Genomic DNA, 27,939 nt, shown 5'->3' on the forward strand with positions numbered 1-27,939 from the left:
AGTTTGCAATCTGACCACTGTTTATAACATTTTGAGCTACACCCACAGCCAGCCCTAGCATGATAGTGTCACTACTGTAGCTGCTTCTTTGCGAAGGGAAAAAGAAACCCTGTGAGATAATGCACCACTACATTTAGATGTGTGATGAAATCCTTATTAATGAATTCACTAAAGATAGAGCATCAGAATTTAGCCAAAGGTTAGAAAATGTGGCAAGAATGAGAAATTTTGGCTTTTGAATAAGATACTTCATATGAAAAATATATTCTGGTCACTTTTATGAGACTTTTTAAAAAAAACCAGTTATAAAATCTTATGTCATTTAAAGATATACCATCAGAATGTACCCCAAGGATATAAAATGTGGTAAAAATGAAGCATTTTGGCTAATAATGAACCAATATGATATTTAGGCCACTTTTATTTGATTTTTTGAAAAAAACCACTTGGTTTAAACCAAACAACCCTGGCTGTCAGTACTGGCATAATTACCCTTGACAACTCATATCGATACACTTGCATATGTTTAGATATATCACATTATATTGTATTGTGTTTTTGAATGAATTTGACTGAATAAAGTTTGTGACTGAAAAAAAAAGACATCTGCATTTGAAATGCAAGTGCCCACCTATAAATTTAACATTAAAACTGCAAGAAAAATACTACTAGACAGAATCGAGGAAAAACTATTACAATTTGAAACAGTGAGTCTTTTATTTTTCTTTCTACAAGTTGGTGTTGATTTACAGTCGACAGATATCTATAGAAATAATCATCCTTGGAAGAGACTCCACTCAACAACAGAATATTCCAAGGATCTACCATAAAGAGGTCACCTAGCTTTGATGTCAGAGCGAATACGCCTGCACATGCTATAGCAAAATAAAATGAAAATAAGACTATAAATTGATCACAACAAATCACAAGCTACAATTTTTAGGGTTATATTATGTACAGGGTGTCCCAGAAAGGACTCTGCAGCCAAAATGAGCAGGGTTGGGCAAAATACTTTCATGAAAAAAAATTGACTCAACGTTTATTATATGTAACTGAGACTTGAGAAATTACAACAATCAACTTTGTACTGTTACATTATGAAGTAATTTGGTAAAAAAAAAATACACTTACAAATTAATAGAGATACAGTCAATGCTCGTTATAATGGCCCATGTTATAGCGATCATTCCATTACAACCTGTAGGGAAAATCTGTTACGTTTCCCTACAGATGAGGAGTCATTATAACAATGTACAATTCTTTCGCATCAATTATTTTTTTTTAATGATACTAGAAAGATTAATGTGGGAAGTATCGGTTTGTTTTATGCTTGACAAAAACTTATTGCTAGGACGTTTTTTACTATAGTTTTTTCTAGCTATGGTGAAAACTTACACACCCTCAACATTACAGTCGAATCTTGTTTTAACGAATACAGTTACAGCAAAAATCTCATTTTAACGAACACTTTTCTAATCCCTTAAATAAGTTTACATAGGAACAATGCAAACAACCTGAAATTCCTTTATAATGAAATTTCGTTATAACGAAGTGATTTCTCTGGTCTCTTGGAGTTCGTTATAACGAAGTGATTTCTCTGGTCTCTTGGAGTTCGTTATAACGGGATTCGAGTGTATTGATGATTAAACCAAACTTTTGAGTTCAAAACTATGTCATTTGCATAATAAATGGAAAACTAAATGCATAACAATACCTTACATGCATAGATAGATGGGAAAACGAATATATTTTCATCTACCCGGGACAGGTTTTACCGTGGTTTTTCCACCTATGGCTGATTTATTATATCATTCATACCTGCCAACTTTGGATAAGATTTTGGGAGGTTTTCGTGCGCATCCAAATTCAGCACAAAAAAAAGTATGTATATAAAAAGGATTTTTTTTTTTCAAAAAACAATAAAGGGATTTTTCATTAAAAATAGTAAAATTGTAGTTATTTTCTGGCTTTGTAGAAACGTGACATCGTGCAAACCATCGCCAAATAGCACCAAGTCATCAATCATGGCCAACTAGTAGGTTAAATTACCTGTCATTACAACTCTTAAATCAAATCTTGCGAACGAAAAAAAAAAAAAACGGCATCCGGCCCCACTCAATGGGGGAAATATAGTCAAAGCAGACATAAATCATCTCGCTAATTTCAGGTGGAGAGACCGCATTAATATATGCTGGTTGTTTGACAAATTTTGTCCATCTCCTCCCCCCTTCCAAATAGGAAGTTTTTTTTTTGTAATTTAACGAGTCATAATTTACATTACATTTGCAATATAATTTGGGGCATAAAGAAAATCAACTGTCTTTTTTCTGGGTAACTTCCTTATGAATATTCCCTCCCCCAAATGTAAGGACTTTTTACAATCACTTGAAATTCGGGAGATATAAGAATTTTTCGGGTGACGAATAGAGCTTCGGGAGCTGTGTTCTATATAAAGTATCATTGTGTAGTGAGTTTTCATTGTGCAGTAATACCCCAGACTTACACTACCCTAAGTTATGCGGTTTCAGTTACATGATCTTCTGTGAAAAATGCAAATTTCTGAAACTTGAGCATTTGTAATGCTGAATTATTATTGCTGAGATAGTGGAGATCATTAAATAATAATCAAGTAAAAAATTGTTTTATTTGTCACTACCTATAATACCTGGCGCTGCCTGGGTTTTCTTCAATGAGGTTTTTTGGATCATGTGATATCTCCCGTTAGTTTCACCGTTGGAAATTTTTCTTTTCTGGCATTTTAATGATAACTTTTCATTTTTTAAATTCCTTGACAACGGAAAAGATTACGTGAATATCGATTGCAAAAGAAGTTTTTTGACTTCCTAAACATAGGCATGCATACAGATATTTTTCAGGAGAGAGTTAATTTTTTGTTTTTTACCAGAAGAAAACCTATTCTCTCTTCCTCCCAGTATGCCAGTCATGGTCCCCACATCTAGCAACAGGGCCCTCACCAGATTCTTCATGGGACTTTCAATATGAATTTCTTGTGAAAAACAAAAATTGATAAGATTCGTCTCGGGTCCCCAAGTCGGAGATTTGTCAGCTTCACCCTTGAAGCTCCATAATGCCAGTGTTCCTAACCGATTCATGAATTATAAATCGTGTATAAGACAAATTGTTATTTTTGATGAAATATGAATGAGAGGAAAAAAAACTTGAGAAAAAATTTACATATGATTTTGATGTCAAAACTTTTGACATATCGAACATAAACTTTTAAGAACAACAATATCCAGGCTTTGGTGATAACATAGTAAACTATTTTCGACACTAACAATAATGAATGTAAGTAGTTTTTCCGCTGTTGAACGAGAATAGCTCAAATAATGGTCACAAATTTGATCCAGCACCTTGCAAATCATTAATTTTAATTTGATCATTTTACCTTTTCGGGGGCTCATGAGTCAGCTGTTAGCCATTCTTGCCATAAAGTATAAAGGGGGGGGGGAAGAGATCTCGAATTCATCTTATTTTCCAGTCACCTCTGGAAAGGGTTTAGTTGAATAAGCAATGAAGCTAATATAAATTTTTTATTCGTTAATTAATAATATTTATAACTAGCTGTAATACCCGGCGTTGCCCAGGCTTTCTTCAATGAGGCTTTTTGGATCTCTCTCTCAGGTGATATCTGCCTCTTTCTTTGACGGACATACAAACCGTGTACAAGTTACCCAATAAGGCAACTTCCTGTGAGGCTCATGAAATAAACAAATCTTGATTTAAAGAAACGTAGAAATGAAAATATTTTTTCTCCCCTTTTTCAAGGGGTGCTCAGGTATTTCGATTCCCTCCTAAGTTATCCATATGCCTGTTTCTGCTTCAAAAAAATGCTTAATTAAAGCTGTGGAATTTCTGATATACTTTACACGAGCCCATAATTAATTTTAAAACATCCTAAACTATATGAATTTATGCAGTTGAATATCAAAAGACAATACGGAGACATTAATTTTGATGCTTGAGAAGATATAAATAAAAAGTAGAAATCGATGCTATTGCAAGAATATTCACCTTAAAAGTAGGTCCAGCTAATTACTTCACACTTAATTTTCTGGGCCTAATTTTCGTATCTCCAAGCAAACTCAATATTTCAAAAATTGAGAATTCAACACAGTTTTCAAAATTATGGATGTGACAGAAAACCCCACTAAATTTCCGCATTTCTACAGTAAAATCGACAATTTTAACACTTATTTCTATGAGGAATTTCTACCCTCAAAGCAATGCTGATGATTATGACGTCTATTCGAAAAGCTTCAATACTGGGAGTATTGAAAAAGTGACAAACTATTTAAAGGCATAAACTATTATACATATTGTACAATGACCGAGTTAAAGTGACAAACCATTGTAAAGGCATAAACACATCTGAAACGCATTGCTAGGGAACCACGATAACCAAAGTAAACGTTTCGAAAGTGGTTGTTGAGGATCAAAAACCATTGTTGCCGACAGTTTTTTGCCCATTTGGGGCATTTGCCTTGCTCTGACGAAAAAAATCTTAAAGTATCCTATCGTTGAAGTCGGGTCCCATTTGGTATATATGCAAAATTTGACGATCGATCTAAAATTGTAGATTTGTATAGAGAACATACACACAGAAAATCAATTTTATATATAGATTAATAATTAATCTGTTGGATGGATTTGGAAAATTGAAAATCACTTCAGATCACAAAATGGATGCATTCCAACAATAGGGTTGGTACCTTTGGTTTTTTAGCCTTTGGAAAAACCAAATATAGGCCTAGTATAATTATTGTATAACTATAAAAAATATTTTAAGTTGTCCTTAAGCAAACAAAAAAACATGTGGTGAATATTTTCATCTTTTTTCTTAACTACTCACTGTTGTTGAATGATTCCCTCAATATTTTGTAGTTTGAATTTTCAAAATAAAATTGATAAATATTTTATTTTTAATCAATAAATCAGTTATCTTCTATCGCTCATAATCTAGTTACTACTACACCCGCTGAATCTTTAACCAAAAAGAAAAATTCTTTTCAGGGAATTTTCTACTTTTCACAGCCAGTTTGCATAAAGCGGAGACACACTGCAGAGATGGGGCATTCCTCCTTTACAATTGGTTCAATCGCCGGAATCGGAAAAACCAAAAAATTTATCAAATTGGTCGTTCAAAACCTGAAAACTAAAAAAAAATTCTGGTTTTCAACAACTCGATTTCACACGTTGCCGATTTCGCAGAATTAAGTTTGCCAATAAATAGATATTTTTGATAGAGGTGGCGACACCTGGTAAGATTTTTTCAGCAAGTTACAGATTTTGTCTATAATTAGATTTTGCACTCTTCCAATCTTTTAGCACTTACAGCTAGCCATTAAATTCAGATATTCTCATAGCTGCCAACTTTGGAGAATGAGAATTCTGGAGGTTTTCGTGCAGATTCAAATTCTGTGCAAAAATAATGTAAAAGGGATCTTTTATAACATATTAAGGATTCATCATTAGTAAAAGAGAAATTTTAGATATATTTTCCTATTGCAAAAATTGTGACACTGTACAACCAATAGGTGAAATTAACCCTCAATCAAATCTCACGAACAAAAACATATCCATTGGACCCAAAAACGAGACACATGAATAAAGCAGATACACATGATCGTGCCAATTTTGGATTTCGAAAGGCTGGATTGACGCTTGCTGATTGGCTAATTTTGTGTTTTTCCCCCAAAGTGGGGTTTTTTTTTGCGATTTGACAAAATGGCGACAATTTACAAAATGCTTATAAAGTAGCTGGTTTTTGGTTAAATTCTTGGGAATTGTTTTCCCAAATGAAGGGATCTTTTACAATCACTTGATGAAATTCGGGAGATAGTTTTTCAGGAGTCTGGGAGATAGAGTAGAAATTTGGGAGCCTTCTAAAAAATCCGGAAGACTTGGCAGCTATACATTCGGAAAAACGGTGTCTTCTAGAAACTCCACAAATTTGGGGGTTTTGCCACACTTGACTTTCTTTTAATAACCCATTATCTACCATAACTCTAAAACAGTAAGAGATAAAACACCATATTGTCACCACTTGTCTTATGTTCCACTATGGCTTATCCATCACCCCCCCCCCCCCATCTGTTTGGCAGATTAGGTGAAATTCATCCTGCATGCGTTGTCCCAAACATATTTATATTGTCAGAGTTATGTCTGTTTTGTGCTGTGTGCCACCTCTGTCAGACCAGACACGACCCAGGCTCTGCCCCATCCAGGATGTAAGCCTTTTACCCATATGGAGCTGTATGCCACCTGACTACCATATTTTAAAGTGTATGAAGATAGTTTATTTTCACCTCAAAATATTTGAAACTTTACTGTAGAGCACCCACAAGACTGCACCAGTGTTAGAGATTACTCTGAATAAAAAATATATAAATCACTGAATACTATTTCATTCATTTTTACAGTGAATTATGGTATCAGCATATGAAAACTTACATACCAACGGCATGCATGCTGATACCATCTTTGCTCTGATCAGACGAGGCTGTGCTGCAACTGAAACATTCTGCCGATCAACATCTTTATGCACATCTCAGAAGCGTGTTTCTCTGCAAGACAAATTCAAAGAATAGACACTAACCTACATTTCTAGTAAAACAAAAATTTTATGTTTACTCTCCTGGTGTTCCTAAGAAATGTCACACACACAAATGAGTAAATATCACTGGGGCTGAGCATAAAATAATGTTGCTTTTGAGAGCCCGAAACAAAACATTTAGTGGATATTAATAGTGCGCTTTTGATTTCTAAAAGAAAAAAAAAGCGGTGCCTTAAATTGCCAACAATTAGAATTTTGGCTCAGTTTATAGAATATTTGTACACTAATTTGTATATTCACACTCTATAAAGTACCCCAGTAACATTTTTAATGAATACTGCCAGGGATATGCTATAGAGATTACTATATCTTTGCTCAAATTGTGAAATTTGAGCAAAGATGTCTTGATCCAACCACATTATCACAGGTTGTTTCCGCCTTGAGCCGTGGCAAATAATTGTCAAAGATGTCATGTTAGTCAACAAATATATACCGAAATTTTGGAAGGCCCAATATATATTTTACCTTAGGCAAATGCCCAACTTGCCCGTGGAGAAATCAGACTGAGTCTGATGTAACTGAGTCACTATGTAAATAGATTTTCCAAAAAGTAATACAGCAATTTTGGCAATCAGACATAACCCTGGTCTGATATATGCGAGTCTACTGTAATTTTATCTTTAAAATATATTCTGAAAGCACAAAATTTGTGATTGCTCATCACCACAGAAATAGGGAATTCATTTTCAGTTTTTATTCACATTTTGTGAGGAAGAAACCTTTCTTGTCCGTATGACTTACTATGAGTAACACTTTCCTGAACAAAAGAAATATAATTCCAAATCTCTTTTACACTTGAAAATATTTTTTACCTAAACATTTATATGCATTGCACACCAATTGATGCGATCACAACCAGACTCCAGGTTTCTGATACTAACCAATCAATAACTATACCCGGAAAAGTCTTAGTGAGATGACCATATATCCTGTTTGGTTAAACAAGAGGCATGGAAATAGTATACCATTTTTCTTTCTAACATAACTGGTTGCAAAATGATGTTCTTTTTTCAATTGCTCCCGATCTCTCCCCCCCCCCCCCCAGCTAGAAGTCTTTTTATTCAGCCAGAACAGTGAGGAGTTTGAATGGAACTGTCTAATACAGTGTTTCTCAACAGCCAGGCCCTAACACTAGTCACACCGGGCCACCACTCACGGTTTCATTTTCCCATTAATTTCTTGTTAGTTGTGAGCATCACTGAGCATTTCACTTACACAAAGGAGATTTACCGGACTGCGAGCTTCCAAAATTTGAGTACCACTGGTCTAATGTGTAGTACAAATTACAAAAAAATTTGAATGGGAAAAAATGAATCTGGATTAACCTTAGCTTCACAATATTCAAAAAAGAAAAACTTTCAGACGAAAAAAAAAAAATTGATAACATTAACCAGTCCTGATAACTAAGGAAAACTTTCTACATGTTATTGGTACATTCCATACTTAGAGATAAGAGTACCCAAATAATAACAGTATACATGATTCTAATACGCAGCATGTTCCCATGCCAAATACTTCTCATTTTATTTGACAATTTTTAATTTCCCAGACTTCCAAGGTCGATGCACAAATTTTCTGGAAGAGATTTTCGGAAATATTTGTCCCTCCTAATTGAAATATGACAATATAAGTTTGCACTTGGTATTACTGCATGTAAAAAATCCACAACACAGCATTTAGATGGAAATTCCATGAGATAAGTTTTCAATTCTTGGTTTTCATCAGTGCGTGTTTTTCAACCTTTTCACCTCAAGACCAGTGAAAATTAGAAAAATTTCACTGACCAGCAGAAATAGGGCAAATATTATTCAGACCTGCTGATGGTTAAGGCAAATAAAAAAAACCAATGCTAAAGTTAAGTCACAGCTACATGAATTGGATGAAACGTTTCACTAAACTGGGCAGTTGAAGAACACTGCCCACTTTTACATCTTGAAAAAACTCCCGACTGTCTCTCAAAGCTTTTTAAAACTTTGAAAAGTGGTGAAAATTCAGTTAAAATGTGTGAAATTAATTTTCAATAAACTCAACAATATGCTACTGGATAATTTTTCCCCCGACATGAAACCAAGAGGGCAGGACAAAACTAGAGGCAACATTTAGGCGAGAACAAAAAAAGTCATAAAATCAAATTTTATAGTGCTGGGGAAGAAAATGTTTTGCCTCCCCCAACGAAAATCCTTGTTACCGCCCTGAAGGAAGAGGGCACAAATTTTTTACTAGTAAAATATTTTTAATTATGGTGAGGGGAAGAAACCAATTTCCTATTCCCATTATTACTTCACATGATCATAAGGAAGGGTAGGGGACATTTCCAATCTGGTTGGAGGAACATGAATATTGTACAATCAAACTCATACAATACAGCTATTTTTGGGAATTTAGTAGACCTATAAATATCATTTTTTCACTGACAAATTGTTTCAGTTCACCTCTTATCCAACAACAGCATCCATCTGAAACAGGTTTAACTTGCCATGTAAAAAAAGAATTTTTCAATAATTCCCGAGTGTAAAAAAAATCAGGAATTCACTGTGTATAGGGAAAAATCAGGTAAAAAAAAAAACCCAGATTATACTGCACAGTGTTGATTTCCTCACAAAAATACAGTAAACCCATCTTAATAGTCACCCCATCAAATATAATTCCAGATTATATTTACATTATATTTATAAACTGAAGAGCCAAAAAAACTGGTACAGGCATGCGTATGCAAATAAAGGAATAGGGAACCAATCAGAGTATGGCGCTGCGGTCGGCAACGCCTATATAACACAAGTTTCTGGCATAGTTGTTAGATCGGTTACTGCTGCTACAATGGCAGGTTATCAAGATTTAAGTGAGCTTGAACGTGGTGTTATAGTCGGCGCACAAGAGATGGGACATAGCATCTCCGTGGTAGTGATGAAATTTGACGAGTGTACCACGAATATCGGGAATCCGGTAAAAAATTAAATCTACGACATCGCTGCGGCCAGAAAAAGATCATGCAAGAACGGGACCAACGACAACTGACGAGAATCATTAAACGTGACAGACGTGCAACCCTTCCACAAATTGCTGCAGATTTCAATGCTGGGCCATCAACAAGTGTCAGCGTGCGAACCATTCAACGAAACATCATCGATATGGGCTTTTGGAGCCGAAGGCCCACTCGTGTACCCTTGATGACTACACGACACAAAGCTTTACGCCTCGCCTGGGCCCGACAACACCAACATTGGACTGTTGAAGAATGGAAACATGTTGCCTGGTCTGACGAGTCTCGGTTCCAATTGCTTCGAGCTGATGGACGTGTACGGGTATGGAGACAACCTCATGAATCCATGGACCCTACATGTCAACAGGGGACTGTTCAAGCTGGTGGAGGATCTGTGATGGTATGGGGTGTGTGCAGTTGCCATGATATGGGACCCCTGATACGACTCTGACAGGTACGTAAGCATCCTGTCTGATCACCTGCACCCATTCATGTCCATTGTGCATTCCGACGGACTTCTGCGTGCTCGGGGGGGGGGGGGGGCTACACGATATTAGACAGGTGGACGAGTTTTTTTGGCTCTTCAGTGTATTAAGTATACATTCCTAACCCCCTGCTTAACAGTTATCCTCTCTTTTACAATTTTTTTTGTTTTCCCAACGTCCGCAAAAGAGGGGTTTCACTGCATAGCATTGTGGGTAAAAAAAATTATTTAATTCATGAATGTTATTATAAACTCTCATTTGCTTCATATAGTAATTCAATTGATTTGAAAAAAAAACTACAAAACTTACCATCTGATTATATTTTCAAATTCAGTTTGGTCCTGCCATTGTTTTATACTGGTAAGACGTTAGCTGCAATTAATAGAAGGCTGGTTGCAATGACAATACTGTATAATGATAACTATACTTATACCAGTGTTCTCCTCAGAAATTGTTTTGTAACTAATACAGTGTTATCCAGAAAAATCATTTTAAAGAGTAATTTTAACTCCTCTCCAAAATTTCAAAGGGTGGTTTTGTAAAAAAAGGTTTTTTTTAAATGAAAAACAAAAACTATTTAAAAAAAAAAAAAAAAGAGAGACCTATAATTTACAGTTGTATTCTCACTTCTCAATGAAATTTAAGGTAAAATTGAATTTGATGCATAAGTCACACATTTGCTATGTATTAGAGAACAGTGCCCATGTGGTAAGGAAACTTTTGGGATGCAAGCTGCGTACAAAGCAGAGCTCGACAAATGAAAACATTTGGTTGCCAGCATAATTTCTTAGGAGAGCGAAGCATTTATTTTATCTAAAAATGCTTCTCAACATTGTGTGAAATTTTGTCTTATCCTTGGACTGTGATCACACGTAGAGAACTTTGGTGACTAACAAGCCCTGGTGAAAATACATACAAATCGTAATTTATCTATTTAATGAAGAAATCCCAGTGGCCCATCGGATAAAATGTTCTGAGGAGAACACTGCTTATACACACGGAGGTCAGTAAAGCTCCAAGGAAAATTTAGGATTTACTTAATTATAAAATGTGTTTTTCAGAAACTGCATCATAAATCCCCATTAGTTAAACAAAATATAGTTTAGAAAACGTTTCGTTGCAAATAAATGCTTTTGTAACTCTATAAATCTAACATACAGTGAAACTTCGATCTAACAATACTCTACGGATCATCGAGTATTGTTGTAGCAGTGAGGTATTACTGTATAATGTAATACACCTGAAAAAAAATTCCTTGATGATACAGCCAGACTCGCTCATAACGAACACTGATATGACTTTTCACATATAACAGCTATTCCATAGGCTACAAATTTCACCTCGCTTATCTATATTATATTCATTGCAAGAAAGTATGCCTATAACGCAGGGGTTCTTGATCAAAACACAAATTTACGTATCATAGGGGCTTTCGAGATGGGTCATACAAATCCAGTCATGTAATAAATACACGGATTGATTTAAACAGTCCTACGGGCAACAAAACTGATTGTGTTGATTTCTGGTCGTGGCTGAAGAACCAGTTATATGGTTTTCAAACATCAATCTCTTGGCATGATTCCCCCATATCTTGCGGAAGAGCCTGTTATAATGAATTTGTAAAATAGGGGGAAAAAAAGTCAGAATTACCTCGGAGGGGGGGGGAGAAAGCAGGCATGGAACTGTCATTCAACCCTTGTGGGAGCCAATAAGTGCCCATAATCATAGCTAAATATTCACAATTTTTTTTAAAATTTGTTACTCATGATTATAAAGAACAAAGAGAAAGATTTTGGATGATGAACTCAAAATTTTCAAGGAGAATATAAAGAAAAAGAATGAAATGATTTGGAAGCAGCTCTTTCCAAACGGAAGTAAAACAGAAAAAAATGGTTTCATTGACTCAGCAGTTGATGAAAGAGACATTAAATTTTTACATGCTTATTAGGTGAAAATGCTTTCAACAGGAAAAAAAAGGAAAACAAACCACTAATATTCTAACTAATACCACACAGATTCTAATTAAATTTTAAACCCTGTGATTTTCTTCTGTGTATTGTGCATGCACAAATCATGTTTCATTTTACTAAAGCACGCCAGTTTTAAGGCGGATATAATAGCGTATTATATAATGAAGTGTTTCACTGTTTTTTTCCAGACTTCGTTATGAGAGAGTCCATTTGCATCAACCAACACCAGTGAGATAATCTCAATTAAAGAGATCGCATAGTCCACATTGCTTCATGTTCATTAGATACAACTGAATTTATGCTTTGCACAAATCACAAAAATGTACTGAAAATTAAAGTGTGTGGTGATCGAGAAGCAAAAACTATTCACGCGGCACATGCACTAACCGTATAAAAAACTTTTACAAAACGCAGCGAACTCATAGTATCTTGCATTTCTAATTAATATTGAAATCGACAACTTAAAATATATTCAATTAAAATTGATTTTTTAAATAAAATCGGAAACGCATTTTACTGAGACACGTTTTATTGTTTACGTCAAAACACGGTGATGAGAAACAGACAAAACTTATTTATTGTGATGAGAAAACAGACAAATGCTTATCATGAGTTAACGTCAGTGAAAAGATAAAACTTAGCTAGAATTACGAGTTCTCCTATTTACTTCTCGACTGCACGGCATCCACAATTACGTACATATTAAAACGGAATAATTACACAGAGGCACATACTATACTGTGACAGAATACATGACGGTTTTAAATGTAATGTTCTAAAAGACGAATCGAATAAGTCACTGTCTTTTTTCCTAAACAGCGATCTTTACGTTCAAAAAAGCAAACTTTCAGCGGATGAATGAGTGAACGGTAAACACTCCTGGGAGCGCGATTCGGCATAACGATGTATTCAGTAATATGCGGGTCGGCGTGTAGCGGTCAGCGGCATCGAATGGGCACTGCTGTAGGAAATAAAAAAAAGACGTGTGAGTAAGCGTGCCTATCATTTCCCCCGACTCGCAACAACTAACACTGGGGTTTTTTCTCATGGCATAAAATACACACTTCATGCAAGTACGTTCACTGTATAACAGCAATATTCTTCCCTTCGTCTATTATACATATATTAAAATCTTAACACACACACAAAAAAATACTGAAAGCATAACAATGCACAGAAAGAAAAAAAACCATTTAGAGGAAATATAATAATGACTGGGTGCCAGGAAAGCATCCAGACTGATGATCAATACCACAATCATATAGAAGTATTTGAAAACGATACACAGATCATTCGTATTATTTATTGAATGCGTAAATATACTCAAACGGAAAACAACCAAATTCCAAAGAATTATTTCAGCAAAAATACGTTAATTTCACAAGAAATTTCATATATTATGTGGTCCTAATCTAATTGAAAGAAATGAAATTATGACCCCCCCCCCCTCTTTAGTTACTCAAGGATGGATGTTGGTCAATAACTAAACACCACTTGTATCCTTTCCATTGCTCCTAAATGTAAAAAATATTTCAATTTTGGAGACTTTATACCAGGACCTAAGCTATACATCATCCATATTTGCTGCCAAAACTTCATCAGTGAAATAGTTTAGAGCGAAGAATCAAATTTAGAGTCATTTGTTGTGGGAAAAAATCTTGTGAGAATGGCATGAATGAGAGACAAATTTGACAGTTAAAAACCCAAGAATGGGCTAAGAATGTAATAAGACAATTGAAAACAGACTAAAACTAAAACACGACCGCAATAGATAAATTAAAAGTTGATTCAAAACATTCAAGGACTTGGATGGGAAGACTAATTGAAAATATTTAGGTTACCTCACATAAAATTTGACAATCACAAAACATTACAAGCTCATGCCTTTATAATCCAAGCAACTGAGTTATTGTCCTCAGCCATGTAAACTGTTATAAAAACTTTATAGGAAGATTAATAGCGTTATCACGAGACTGTGCTGAGGAATATTACAGAAATAAATATACAAAAATCGTAACTTACCTCTCCATGTAACTATCCCCATACCAGTAAGCCCTTGAAAAAATACATTCAGACATGAACATGTGCTCAAATAATTTAAAAATCATATTGAAGAACAATACTGGTTTGATACACATCAATTTTTTATAGAAATGTAGAAAAGCCTTGAAAAAAAAGTTAAAATTCAGCTGTAAGAGCTCCTAATTCCCCATACAGATTTTTGGCAACAAATCTGGATGATGTGCAGTTTGCATTCCAACAAAAAGCCTCTGAAACTGGAATCTTTGTTCATAAGTAATAAAGGAAAAGATGAAAAATCTAGAAAATAGATTCACTCATCTTTTTTATCGCCCAAACACCCATTTCCATCATTTTTATATCAGCACTTGTGTTATGAACCAATTATTTTTTGTACTCTCATCATTAGAGAGAAAAAAACAATCACTACAATAACAGACATTTTTTCCACCACCTTCCAACTCATTTGTCAGGAAAACATTACAAAATAAATCACTGTATCCGCATGCTTAAGGTAAAGGACACCATGTAACAAAAGGGAAATTTAAAAGCCATTTCAAGATTTTTTTAAATGACTTTCTATGGAACTAGCTTGTTTTGTTTTACAAAATGAATATTTCAAATATTTGCATGTCAGAACTGCTGTGGTCCTCTACCAATTTGCTGCAGCTTCAACCTATTTATTGAAATAGGACTGTCCTATGTAATGAAGTACTGCAAATTAATAACATCATGTCAACACTGATGAAAATGGACTATACTTCTGGCATATAGCTATTATCACTTGGTCATTTTTGTTGTACCACAATCGTTTTGATGCACCCGAGGAATAATTTGATCCATTAAAATTTTTAGCTGATTTTCAATGCCTATTTTTCCCCCCGCATCTCCAGTCCCGAGGTTAGTCCATTATCTACTAAATGTATATAGGTTTTCACTGTTACTCTGGCATCATCCATCTTTCACGTCTTTGAATAAAAGTTATACATCTTAGCAAAAAAACCATTTCACAAGGATCTTGTGTTTAATATTTGCATTGTAATATCAATTATTGTCACTGTTCGTGCAAAACTTTATTTATTTAAATATCACAAAACATCTTCACATGCATTTCGGTATTCTGTAAAAATATATTGGTCAGAAACCAGGGTTGGTAAAAAAAGTTTTTTGGTTTAATTGGTTGAAACCGGTTATTCATTTTAATAACATTTACATTAAGAACAATAAAATTTCTGAAAAATCAACCAAACTTCTAATGATTAATTAAAATAAAATGTTTATTAATGTGATTAACACAATTCCCATATTAATCTATAAACTTTCTTACATTTTAATAAAAACTAACTTTCGCAATTTAATTATTTTATAGCTTAACTGAAAAAATTATTTTGTGTTTGAGAAATAATCCTATTATCAACCATATAATAAAGATGATTTCTCCAGTTACTTTCAATACTATTAATTAAAGCATTTTAAAGGGGGTTTTTTCGCCAAAGAAAATTCCATTGCTTCATGCAATGCAAATTTTCAAGCCATTCTGACCAGCAGTTCTTATTCATGTTTTGGAATCAGAATTACAATCACCCCGTATATAGCTGATTATTATTCATAAATCACTTACACCATTTGGTACATCCTAACCAAATGGTGACCCAGTCCATATTCCAAGGAATTTCAAACCGAAAATTTTTTTGGACAAGGATCAGACTACTTAACGAACTGGCCAATTTCGGGCATTTACTACTGTACAGAAGAACCTTGATTAACTAGGGGTAATGTTGAAAATATGTAAAAATAATTATAATTCAATATTAAGCCTGGTGGCAATATACAGTACAAGATGTGCTGCTTCCTATGGAAAGAAAATGAAAATGCCTGAGGTAATATAACTACTTGTATACTGGTCTGTCCCCTTAAGAAGCAGCTGGTCTGATTTTGGATTATAAGACCGCCTGCCTTTAGCATGCCAGTGAAGTCACTACTATTGTTGGTTCTTTGTGAAGGGGAAAAAACCTGTGAGGTAATACGCCACCACGTGTGATGGCGTATCATCATTCATGAATTCACCCAAGATGGAGCATCAGAATGTAGCTTGAAATTAGACAATGCAGTAAGAGAACAAATTTCAATACTCAAGTATCTTCAGTAACTAAGATACTTAATATGAAAGAAAATTCAGGCCACTTTTATGATTTTTTGAAAAACTACTTTATATCATCTTACACCATTTAAAGATATACTATCAGAATGCATCCCAAGGATAGAAAATGCGGTAAGAATTATTAATCATTTTGGCTAATAACAAACCAATATGATATTTTTCAGGAGAAAAATTATACTTAGGCCACATTTGTGATTTCTTTGAAAAAAGACACTGGTTTTTAAAAGAAAACTGCTTAGTTAAAACCAAACAACCCTGTCAGAAACATGATACTTTTACATAACACGGAAACACGAAGTGGTTTTTTCACTGACATTAAAAAGAATTGAAAATTTTGAAGCATGACATTTTGCACGAATAAAAGCGCAGTGTTTTTATACAGTGCAAATGAGTCATAAAATACATTTATCCTTACTTAATTCTGCATGTCAGAGGTAAAGGGCACTATGCTGATTTTTTTTGATACTGGAGTAACACTATGAATCTTTTATGGGCTAAATTAAAATTTGAATTGATTTTTTAATTTTTTTTGTTACTTCCTGTCCTGATTATTTAGTTTAGAGATAAGTAATAAAATACATGAATTTTTTTTTTTCTTCCTGTATGTTTTCTGGACTTGCCCATGTCCATAGAAACATTAAAAAAAAATATATATATATATATATATATAATTCTTCCTTAAAAATAAGTGATTTAAAAAATTAAACTTATGGCATAAGTGCCAAAATTAATGAAATTTTTGTTTTATAAATTAAGTTCGGAATCTCATGCATTCAGGAAAAAAATCAAGTGCTTTCATGTAAAAAAAATATTTTTTGCAATTAATAAAACCAATGTTCCTAATTGGGAACATTGGCCATTAAAAGGTTAATTTGCTGGACTTATGTTACACTACATAGAGGTATAGGACAATAAATCTTTTTTTATTTCAATAACAGATATTCACTTTAACAAGCAAGCTGTATAGAAAGAAACAAAAAAAATTTCTAAACTGCCATCCTTTAAAATTTCCCTTTTGTGACATGGTTACTTTGCCTCCAACATACAGAATATGTATTAATATGTTATACAAATTAATACAGAACTTGAAATAGCTTTAAAATTAAATGAAAACACCGAAATCTATTTTGAGATACCATTGAATAACATAGAATGAGAATTTTGCCAGGATCTGAATTCCATATAAAAACAAATAAAAGATTGATAATCTTTTGATAAAGATTGATAAAAAGTGATTTTTTTATCTCTGAAAGTAAACTTTTTTTAGGGATTTTTTTCCCTTATTTGGAAAAATATGAAATTGTACTGGTCATTGCCAATTAGCACAAAGTTGTGAATCATCCCAATAGCAGGATGAATTTACCTGTCATTACTGCACTAAAATCAAATCCAGGGTTCCCAGCAAAATTGGCTTGTTAATTTTTCCCAACAAAAACTAAAAGATTTCAATATAAAAAAAAACAAATGCTCTAAGAGACATGAATATTTTAAACAAATATAGCAAAAACTGATTTTAAAATTTTTTTATACCGTGACATAGAGGCTTGAGGCGGTGATCGCCTGGAGTACAAATAATCTGCCCTATCAGAAGCCATAGGACGACGTTCATACAAATCATCCCTGGTGGTCAAAGTTGGGATTGGCCTGCCATAGGGGTCACTGGTACCAGGTGGAGGAGGCAACGAACGACGCATGTATTCCTCCCTGACTGGAACCATCACAGGACTTCGTCTGTCATAAGGAGACGGGTAAGGACGTGCTCTGTCTCGAGCAAATGAATACGACCGGTCATAATATCCATTACCAGAAAATGGTGTTGGATAACCATTTGGATAGCCTCTGTAAGAAGGTCCAGGGCCACGTCCACCCATTTCATATCCATTCCTTGGTCCACCACCTCGCCTGGAAAAATTTGTAAAATATACATAATTTTGGATATTTGACATGCTACAACAAATCAGCAACTTAACTCATAGATTTCAAGGCATTCATTAACATACAAATTACACTTGATGGCCACACAGAAAACATCACATTAATCTAAAGAGTGATAACTATCCATAATCGCACAAAAATTATGGGACAATCTCTGTTCCTCGCGAATTACTATAGTACTGTGAAGCCCCAGATCCATACACGAAAAACTGGTTTAGTGACTAACAGCGCAAGCTATTTCATTAGTTGATTTTACATAGCCATCCCTAAAAAAGTTTAAGGCAGCTCAGATCATGTAGCAGAGCCAGTGTGAACCTGGCTTTAGCCATTCCTTTATTGCTTTATTTGTCAGGGTTTCTCATTAATACAAATCATGTCTTTTGAAGACATTTTGCTCACCTCATCATATTGGTTTTGGCACGACCCGGAGCACCTGGTTCAGGATGGAGCTTGCTCTTTGATGGCTAAAAGGCGAAAACCATATGAATAAATTATTCATAATCATACTGGAAATTTAAATTTTATAGCAAAAAACATGACATGCATAATTAACATGTTTGAGACAGTAAGAACTTGATGATTCATTTAACTGACACCAACCCCAGACAGGGTTCCTAGCAAAATCTGCTTGATCATTTCCCTGACCAAAAATCATTTCCCATTGTCATGCGCATATATAATTCTAAATCATCCCATATCACTCTAAATTATAGTTGTCCCGCCCCCCTCCCTGTACTCATGGGGGTTAAATTCTGGAAGTGGGGAAAATACAAGAAATCTGTGAATAAATCAGAACCATTTTTTTTTGTTTTGTCTCGTTTACTGAACACCATGAGAACAGCAAAATGACGGAAAAGTATAAGGGAATGTAAAAGAGGATGCAGTGATTGATTGTTAGTGATGTTTTCCGAAAGAACATTGTAATTTCTGTTAGCCGTTTCTTCTTCATATCATGTTGGAGTATGTTGACAAGACTTTCTCTACCAATTTTTCCACACGTGAAGAACATACCATGTAGAGGGATCTATATCATGAAAATAATCTATTGCTGATTTGAACTTGTGAAGCCCTCCCGTTACTCCCAATGTACTTGTCTTTTACTTCTTTTTGATCTTTGTCTGGTACCGCTTGTTTCATGAGCAATCAGCTGCATTAATTCCTCCTCGGTCAACGCCTCTGAATTGCTATTAATTAGCTGTTCGACTTCTCTTCTATATCATTGAACCCTCCACCCACATGTTTTGCTAACGTAACAATGTTGCTTTAAACATGTTGGGGTAAATCGAAAAGCTATCCATATTTAAAATAAGACAACCATAATCACATTATGGGCATTGTCCTAGAGCGCAAATTGTGGCCAGAGGTCAATCCAACCCGAGTTGACTGTTTCTCTCTTAAGAGCTGCCATGGCTCTAGTGATGACAGTAATGCAAGGCTCCCACTCAAAAAATGAGAAAAAATAGGAAAATGCAGGACTAAAAAGTAGGATGGGGGAGGGTAACCCCCTTAGACAACATAATCATAGCATAATGGAAAAAATCCCCCAAAAAAAAAGTTTTTAAATAATTAAAAAAAAAATTAATTTTGAATTAATTTTTTTTTAATAGCACTATTTCAGTATCCTATATGATTAACTCAAGCCAAAGCAAAAGGACAAATGACTTGGTTACAAAACCAATTTTTGGCCAAAACAGTGTATTTAGCAACACCACAGGCAATTCTTTTTCTGTCTCTCTGCAGAGTCTGTCAACTCTTTTCGACAATGCACAGCAAATTTTGAAGACTTATGTTTTTTAACAATGATGCTCTTTCGAAACCACTTTCAAAAGCACAGTGCAAAATGTGTAAATTACAAGATCCGATGTAAATAAGGCAAGGTGAACCAGACAGTTTTACTGTCCATCCTTTTTTAAAGGGATTGGTTCACATTTTACTATTCAATGCCAGTGTAATCATTTTAGACAAATGAAGCACTTCTATTTCTAGCTCTTTGCTGAGCATTATAAATATTGTTTATGCCTCTTCATGCCTTAAAAACACAGAAGACAACTGAATGCTATTGGGTAACATCAGAATCACCAAACCTAGAATAGGCCTATGTATCCAACTGCTTTGTAACGCAAACTGTTGTTTCATCAATTTACACCATAATTTTGAATGATGAATGTTACTGTCCAAGACCATGAAGTAATAAATACAGAATTATTTTTTCTATCCAGACAGAAGTTTTTAATGACTGCTACACTTGTTGAACCCTTGACTTTTGACAAATATTTCATATTTTCCCTGACCATTTTCCGATTCCCTAATTCTCCCTGAATTTCCATGTTGCCGGGAACCTGCCAGAGAATCGATAGTCTTATTTTCAGAGAAATCGAACCATAATTATAAATGTGCTTCACAGAGCAAGAAAAAATATTGTAGGAGGATTGCTATATATATATAGAAGCAGCATTATAAGGCATCAAATTCATGGTGTATTTGAATCAATTGCTTTTATATCAGCATTGTTAGTGCACTATCATATGATACTTCCAAGTATTCATTTAAAAAAAATTCTAATTGAATTATAAATATGACACCATTGAAAAAAAACCCACCAAGTTGAATAAAAAAATGAAGGCAATTCCATGCAAGATATAAAAAAATATTGTAAAGGAGGGATTTATCTTAACCCTTCAGGTTCCTGTGTTTCAAGAACAATTTTGAGATCGGATGATTCTTTCTTAATCACCCTGTATACAAAAATCAAGGACCATACAACTCGCTATCTTTCTATCTTGCATCAAGGACCCTAAATACATTTAAAAAAAGTATTTATAGGATATAAAAAAAACTGAATATCTTTGGAAGTTAATATCACTTAATTAAAATTGAAAAAAGCATTCAGAAAAGTGCTTTCGGGAAATCACATTAATTGGCCAAAAATCGGAATGTCCTGGAAAACTCAAAAGGCAGGCGCGCTTCAAAAAGTTCACGCACCACTGATCTAGGGAGTGGAAAGTACCAATGAAGTACCGGAAAAACCTCTGGACAGCAAAGGGTTAATGTTGGGTATCATAATGGGTATTGTTGTATCAAAAGGAGTTCAACATAAGAAAAAAAATGTTGCAAAGGAATTTATTATCAAGTATCACTGCAGCAAGGTTTGACTGTAGTCATATGATCACGAGCGTAATGTATATAATAAATCAAAAACCTAAAATACTTCATACTATGTGAAGATCTGAATAAACTTAGTTAGCAGGATAATGACTGAAAATTTCATATACTCACTTCCACACTGATGGAGGAGCCATTCAAATTGAAATTGTTCAGGTTTTTTATGGCCTCATCAGCTTCCTCTGGTGTACTCATATGCTAAGAAATAGACATAAGAAAAGTCAAAATACTAACACAAAATAAAACCCCATGAGAAAATTTCAGTCACTCATGTTGAGGGTTGACAAATTAGCAGTTTTTCCAGGAAAAAAAATCAACTGATTGAGTTTTTTTCAGGATTTTTTTTTTATTTCGCAGTATGAAGAAAGCAAGTTATATACACCAATATAAATATAATTGAGTAATTTATGACAATTATGTATTTATATCAGTGGCGGCTTGTTATAGAAAATTCTGGGAGGAGGCTGACAACGCTTTGCATTTTACTATGATAAGGGAAGGGCCCAGATTTACCCATGGTCAAGTATTGCATTTGTCTAAGGCCTCATGATTTTTGGGGCACTAAAATTTAAACAATATATGCTCACTGACCAACATCTTTGACCTGTTGCAAATGCTTTGCATCAAAAATACCCATGTCCTGTAAAGGTATTGGAAATATTAGAAAACTCCAATCCTATATAGAGACACCAATAGTTCCAGGTGTGGTTCAAATTATGCTCACTAGATGGCAGCACGAGTTATAGTATTTTGATCTACTTTCCAATATATTTTTAGCTTAAGTTCATTAATGTTTGGCAACTGTCAGTTTTTTGTTTATGCATGAACAGTAAAATCTGTTTTGCATTTTTTCCTTGGGATTTAATGGGAATTCATCTATATTCGTGAATTTATTTATAAAAATAAGTTGTGGGAAATGTTAACACATAGGGCTTTCACAGATAAAAAAACAATTGTCATCACCTAAAATTCTTAAGGAACCAAGACTTTAATGAGAAATGTGATCCAAAATAATTTTTCTTCCAAACAGTTCAGAATAGAGATGGAATGAATATTCTGCCACTATTTGGTATTTGGCCTATTCAGTCAAATATTCGGTTCGGCAGAATATCTGTAAATCTAAGCACAACATACTAATTTTACAAAATATTAATTGGGATTTCTTCCATAAATAAAAAATGTATATACTGATTATATTTTATTGAGTGGTGTATATCGATTTGTGAAAGAGGTTATGTCAGGGAGAATTTCTAGGATAAGGAAGCATGAAATTAAAAATATAATCCCCTTCAATAAAGTAGAAGTGTTGTTATAATAATAGTGTTGTTATACATCTAAATAATCTTTTCCTGGGGAACTGCAAAACTGCAGTATTTTAATACTAAAAAAAAAAAAACGTGAGCATGAATTACACAAGTTCACTAACTCAAGAATGTACCCAAACAAAATATGTAGAGTTACTGAAAGGAACAAAGAGCATCTAAAGGGGAAAAATAAGAAAATAAATTGTAAATTTTATGTCGGACTAGTTAAGAGAGAATATTGGTTAACATTCTTCTAATTAGATGTATAACTGGTAAAAAGCGTTGACAAGAATTGATTCTGTAAGTAATATTAAAATACAATATATGGTTAAATTTTATTGTCAGTATCATGACAATGAAAGCCTTTCAATTGTCATATTTTTATATTTATTTAAATAATAAATTGCATAATTACAATTCAATCATTTAAAGTTAGCAATGATTTTATTTTTAATTATAAAAATATCAGTTTTATTCATACTTGCGATGAATTTTAAGGAAATTGATATTTGGCCGTCGAATATTTGGTATTCTGCCAAATCACTATTCATCCCATCCCTAGTTCAGAGATTTGAGATAACCTCCCTATATAGACACCATCATAATTTTTTAATCAAGACAATCAGCAATTTACACAGATGAAATTTTTAGCACCGATACAATTTTTTTAGTCACCATGGCAACCAGGAAAGCAGACAACAATCTATATTAGATATTGATTACAAATCATAAATGCGTACCACAAATCCATATTTGTTTATAACATCACATTCTTTGACAGTGCCATACTTTTCAAACAAAGCTTGCAAGTCTTCATTCTTACAACCATCAGGAAGATGTCCAACAAATATCTTGGTTCTCTGAAATAGGAAAAACAGATAAGCTATTACCTACCGCACTGGAACAGACCACTCATTCAAAGAAATTTAAAAAAAAAAAATCCTACCATCATTAGTGATATCTCTAGTAAGAGTTAGATTAATTATAATATGCATAATCAAATGGAAGATTAAAGATGTTATATAACCGCATTTAGCCACATAATCAATGTTAGTATTTTTGAGAATATATAATTTGGTAATTTTGGATAAAATTACAGATGATTTGTATAATTTTCATGCTAGAATTCATGAGGGGAAAAAAAAATGATTTGAAGGCAAAAGGTAAAATGAAAAGAAAAAATATCAGAACTATCATGATATAGAAGAGAGGGATGAAGAAAAGTGCAAAACCAATGATATAAGAAGGGAAGTTGGATAGAAAATACAAAAGATTTAAAAAAAAAAAAAAAATTGATGATACAGTGAGTTTGCCAAACATGGATCCTGCGTGTGATGGCAGAGTGCGTAAGAAAATAGTGTTGTTATAAATCTAAATAAGCTTTTCCTGGGGAACTGCAAAACTGTAGTATTTCAATACTAAAAAAAAAAAAATGTTATACCCAAAGCCCTTTAATCGACCACGCCAATAGTGGTCACAATGATGGAGATGTAGACCATTTATTAAAAAATGGGTCTGGCGCTCTGTTTAACTGCTTCACGCTCAGTGATATCTCTACAAACGCAACATTTTGCCACCATTTGGTGAAATAGCCACTGATAGCATGAATGCTGGTTATCAAAACTATCCTGAAACTGTGACTTTCAAAATGTGACCCACAATATGCTCATGGTTGTCGAACTGAGTTCCTATGTCTTCATTAGTAGGAATTTCAGACCACATGTAAAACTGTTCAGGGTATCATGCATATAAGTTACCATCACAGCAATTTAACAAGATGGCCAGGACAATAAAATTACAAGTAAATGACCTCTAGAAGGTAAAACTGAGGGTGCTTGACCATTGGTGTACTAAAAATATTGAAAAAAAATATCACAACTAACGTTATGCATGTGATGCCATTTTGGGAAAAAAAACCATAGGGAATTGACCTTTTCTTAGACTTTTTCATAGGGAATTGAGAATTTTTTTAATTACAGTAAAAATTCAGGAAATTTGCAAATTTTTCAGGAGTTCAAGAGACAGTTGGAATTCAGTATATATATATATATTCAAGCCACTTTTATGAGGTTTTTGAAAAAAAACCACCTGTACCAGCTTATACCACCTATAGATATGCCATCAGAATGTACCTAACGTTGGAAAATGTAATAAGAATGACAAATTTTGGCTAATAATGAACTAGTATATTTTCAAAACGGAAAAAATCATATTGCAAACATATACATAGTGCAAGCAGATTTTTGCAATTCCAACAGTCAGCACACCATGTACGTGCAGGAGGTGTACCCAGTACATGGTACATACACTAAGAAAATTTTCAGAAGCATTGATTTTCACACTCTGACCCTCACCGACTGTCAGACAGCCATGGATTCAGGGTAATGTGTTGGGATGGACGAACTGTTTTGCATAGGTTCATTGAATTGTCACATATTTCATGGACAAGGCAGATTTCCCCCCATATTATTCAGCTTTTAGAATGGGCAATTGCACCCTTCCGGATCTGCACTCATTGTTAGAATCAGAAAACTTGCTAGCGCTTTCAAAACGACCCATACCACAAACTGGAATTGGCACAAATGAGCAGGGATTCAATGCAACTTGTAGCAAGTTAACAGTTTCAGTGCAGCCTTGCATCCCTGCTATAGATACTCTTCTGTTATTAGCATAGCATGAATTTTTGACACTAAATTGGTTCATTTTGGCAAGTTTTTCCCCTGCAAAAAAAATATTATGAACACTTAAGAAAACATTTAAAAATAAACAGGAGGCCTAAATTTGAAAAAAATTCACCATGACAGAGAGGTGCTAAGTGGTATAGTTATAATGGAAGAGTATCTCACTACAATATAAACATATACATTAATAAAATGAACTTACTGGAGTTGCCATATTTAAATTTTTTGCTGAGAATCTATTCCAAAGGGAGAAACAAAAAATTAAAAATTAATAAAACTCATTTGAATCAATAATCAAGGACAATTACAAAACATAACAGATTGTACCAACAAAACTCAATTGTTTTCCTTGGGCTACATTAATAAAAAAAAGTTTTCTTTGTTTCTTGAAGTTCGTTTCTTCTCTCGTCCTCTTTTTACAACCATAAAATTTCTGGAATAGCTATAGTATAATCTCCCCCCCCCCCCTTTTGGAACAAATGCAGTATGGTCCGCCACGACTTTGGTGACTTCTTCCTTGCAATAAGTCGCCAAGACCATCATAATGCTTCTCTGGGTTGCCGTATTTTTTAACACCTTTCTGGTGTGATTCAAAAATTCTAAGCAGCCGTTGTTCCATTTCCAGCGCATCTCTATTTCTTTGATTATTATTCCTCCCTGCTGTAGCTTACGTCATTACGGATTTATTATACAGTTTTATTATTTCATTGTATTTATTAGTTATTCATCCATTGCCATGCCTTCCGTTTTATTATTTAAAATGAACCTACAGAATTTTTCATGTCCGGATCCATTTATTAAAAAAAAGGGTCCCGATTTTAGTTTTACTGCATAGAATATTTATTTATTCAACATGCCCGGATCCGTTTATTAACCCTCTGACTGCTCAATTTTTGGACCGAAATTGCTTCAAAAATTGTCTAATTTTTTTCACTCAAAAAGTGAAGTTTGAGCGGTAATACCACGTGCCTTCAAATGCCGCAATTTAGTGGACAACTAACGATATCTGTTGGCTAAAACATAAATGAAACGTCTAATACTGTATATAATTTATTTCAGTGGTTAAGCGGGGAAAAAACGGGATGCGCTCCTCAATAAAGGAAGAAAAACACATGCCCGCGGAAATCGCGGGATGAGCAGATTTTGCTACATTTGAGTTGCCCGTGGAAATCGCGGGATGAGCAGCCAGAGGGTTAAAAAAAAGATCCGGGTCAGGTTTTAGTTTTAATACATAGAATATTTATGCCCGGAATTCCTTATGGCCCGCTCTTTTTATTATTAAAAAAATAGGCCAGCTGTAGTTTTTTTACTGATATTTTTTTCGATTTTTATGCTTGGTGGATTCTATTATGGTTTGCACGCTGATGTTTTTTTTCCGGCATCCGTAGTGTCTGACGGCCTTGGCGACTCTTCGTCCGGCCATCAGGACGATTATATAATAATTTAATGTGATACTTTGCTATATATTGTTGAGGTTATGAACGAAAATCTAAAGTCTATCACATATATTTTTTGAATTAGTGTTTTATAGACAAAGTGTAGGATGAAATTTCAAAAAATTCACACGCACTTAAACATATTTTGGTGTAACTTATGAACATATCATGCAATCCTTTAAATTTTGGTTCATAACCTGCAACATTACTAGCTAAAAATACACTGTGAAAATCACAAGGCATTTCTTTAATAACATTTTTTGCAATCGTGTTAACGAATATCACAAGAATTTTGTCTAAAATTTGACAAAAACGTATTTTTCAAAGAAAATATAAGACAGACCAAAATTTGTCACAGTTCACTCAGAATAATTTTAAAGAAAAGTGACAAGAAAGGTAGTCGGATACCTTAAACAATTTAGCTGCAAAAGTTAGCTTTGCAATTAAATTGCTTAATACATTAGATCAATTTTCCACCAAAAAACAGGTTTCAACTAAAAATTCTTTTTACCAACCCTGCCCGTAGCGTAACAATGAGCGCGCTTCTACGAATTGCAAGAAAGCTTCGACTCCCGATTGTGACCAGCAGACTTCTCCATAGTTAACAGCATCTAAAATCATTACCCTTGTTCGATTGTGAATTATGTCACACCTAATAAAGCTCAAATTCTTCCGAATTTCCACCAAAAAATATTCAATCATATGCATATCGTCGCAGCTTTAACGTAGACTCCAATGACCGCAATCACAGACGGTACATTGTGACAACCGGTCAATCAACGACGCAATTGTATTAACGAGCAACATACGCAACTGTGACAACCTCGAAGTAACGGTTTATATTTCGCATACGCTAATGCAACGTTAGTGAAATGTGTTAATAATCAAGAAACAACGTGGGTGAGGTTTAGGAGAACGTGGAACGATAGGGAGACGATGACAATGAGGAGAAATTATATTCCATAAAACGCGGCAGTTATATTCAGCGACGAATAACGGGCAATACATTCAAATTCCGCACTTACTTCGAATCGGATGTCAACCAGCAAACGTCAAACGAAACTCGCAATTCTGCCGGTCAAGACGAACAACAAACAATGGGCGACAATAATAAGGTTAGGGAGACGGCGAAAATGGCTCAACAACAAAATCAGAAGACACGATCAGGG

General features: G+C 34.2%; 1 protein-coding gene across 7 annotated transcripts; it reads right to left on the reverse strand.

Moving 5' to 3' along the window:
• Positions 1-692: 692 nt before the first annotated feature.
• On the reverse strand, positions 693-27,936 carry LOC149081186 (RNA-binding protein lark-like). 7 transcript variants are annotated; one of them, XM_089237978.1, is made up of 10 exons: positions 27,796-27,936; positions 25,537-25,570; positions 23,394-23,513; positions 21,464-21,547; positions 18,587-18,651; positions 17,783-18,154; positions 14,095-14,127; positions 10,412-10,474; positions 6,479-6,587; positions 693-875 (listed from the first exon to the last, which is right to left on the reverse strand). In XM_089237978.1, exons 2-8 carry the CDS (start codon positions 25,546-25,548, stop codon positions 10,471-10,473), a joined length of 690 nt encoding a protein of 229 aa, XP_089094104.1. In that variant the 5' UTR covers positions 25,549-25,570; positions 27,796-27,936; the 3' UTR covers positions 693-875; positions 6,479-6,587; positions 10,412-10,470. The 7 variants fall into 7 exon arrangements, with proteins under 7 accessions (XP_089094104.1, XP_089094105.1, XP_089094106.1 ...); XM_089237979.1 differs by having other exon boundaries at positions 6,475-6,587; XM_089237980.1 differs by lacking the exon at positions 6,479-6,587.
• Positions 27,937-27,939: the final 3 nt, after the last annotated feature.

This window comes from Pholcus phalangioides, unplaced genomic scaffold (genome assembly GCF_987345545.1).
Source record: "Pholcus phalangioides strain wild (caught in Gottingen) unplaced genomic scaffold, Ppha-v1.0 ptg000010l_1, whole genome shotgun sequence".
In the NCBI taxonomy this organism is placed as follows: Eukaryota; Metazoa; Arthropoda; class Arachnida; order Araneae; family Pholcidae; genus Pholcus; species Pholcus phalangioides.

Excerpts from the sequence above, each read along its gene's own strand:
- LOC149081186 (XM_089237974.1), bottom strand. Across the intron at positions 18,652-21,463 it reads GCTCCTCCATCAGTGTGGAA|CCATCAAAGAGCAAGCTCCA; the intron begins GTGAGTATATGA and ends TTCGCCTTTTAG. Across the intron at positions 13,034-14,094 it reads GGGGATAGTTACATGGAGAG|CAGTGCCCATTCGATGCCGC; the intron begins GTAAGTTACGAT and ends TATTTCCTACAG.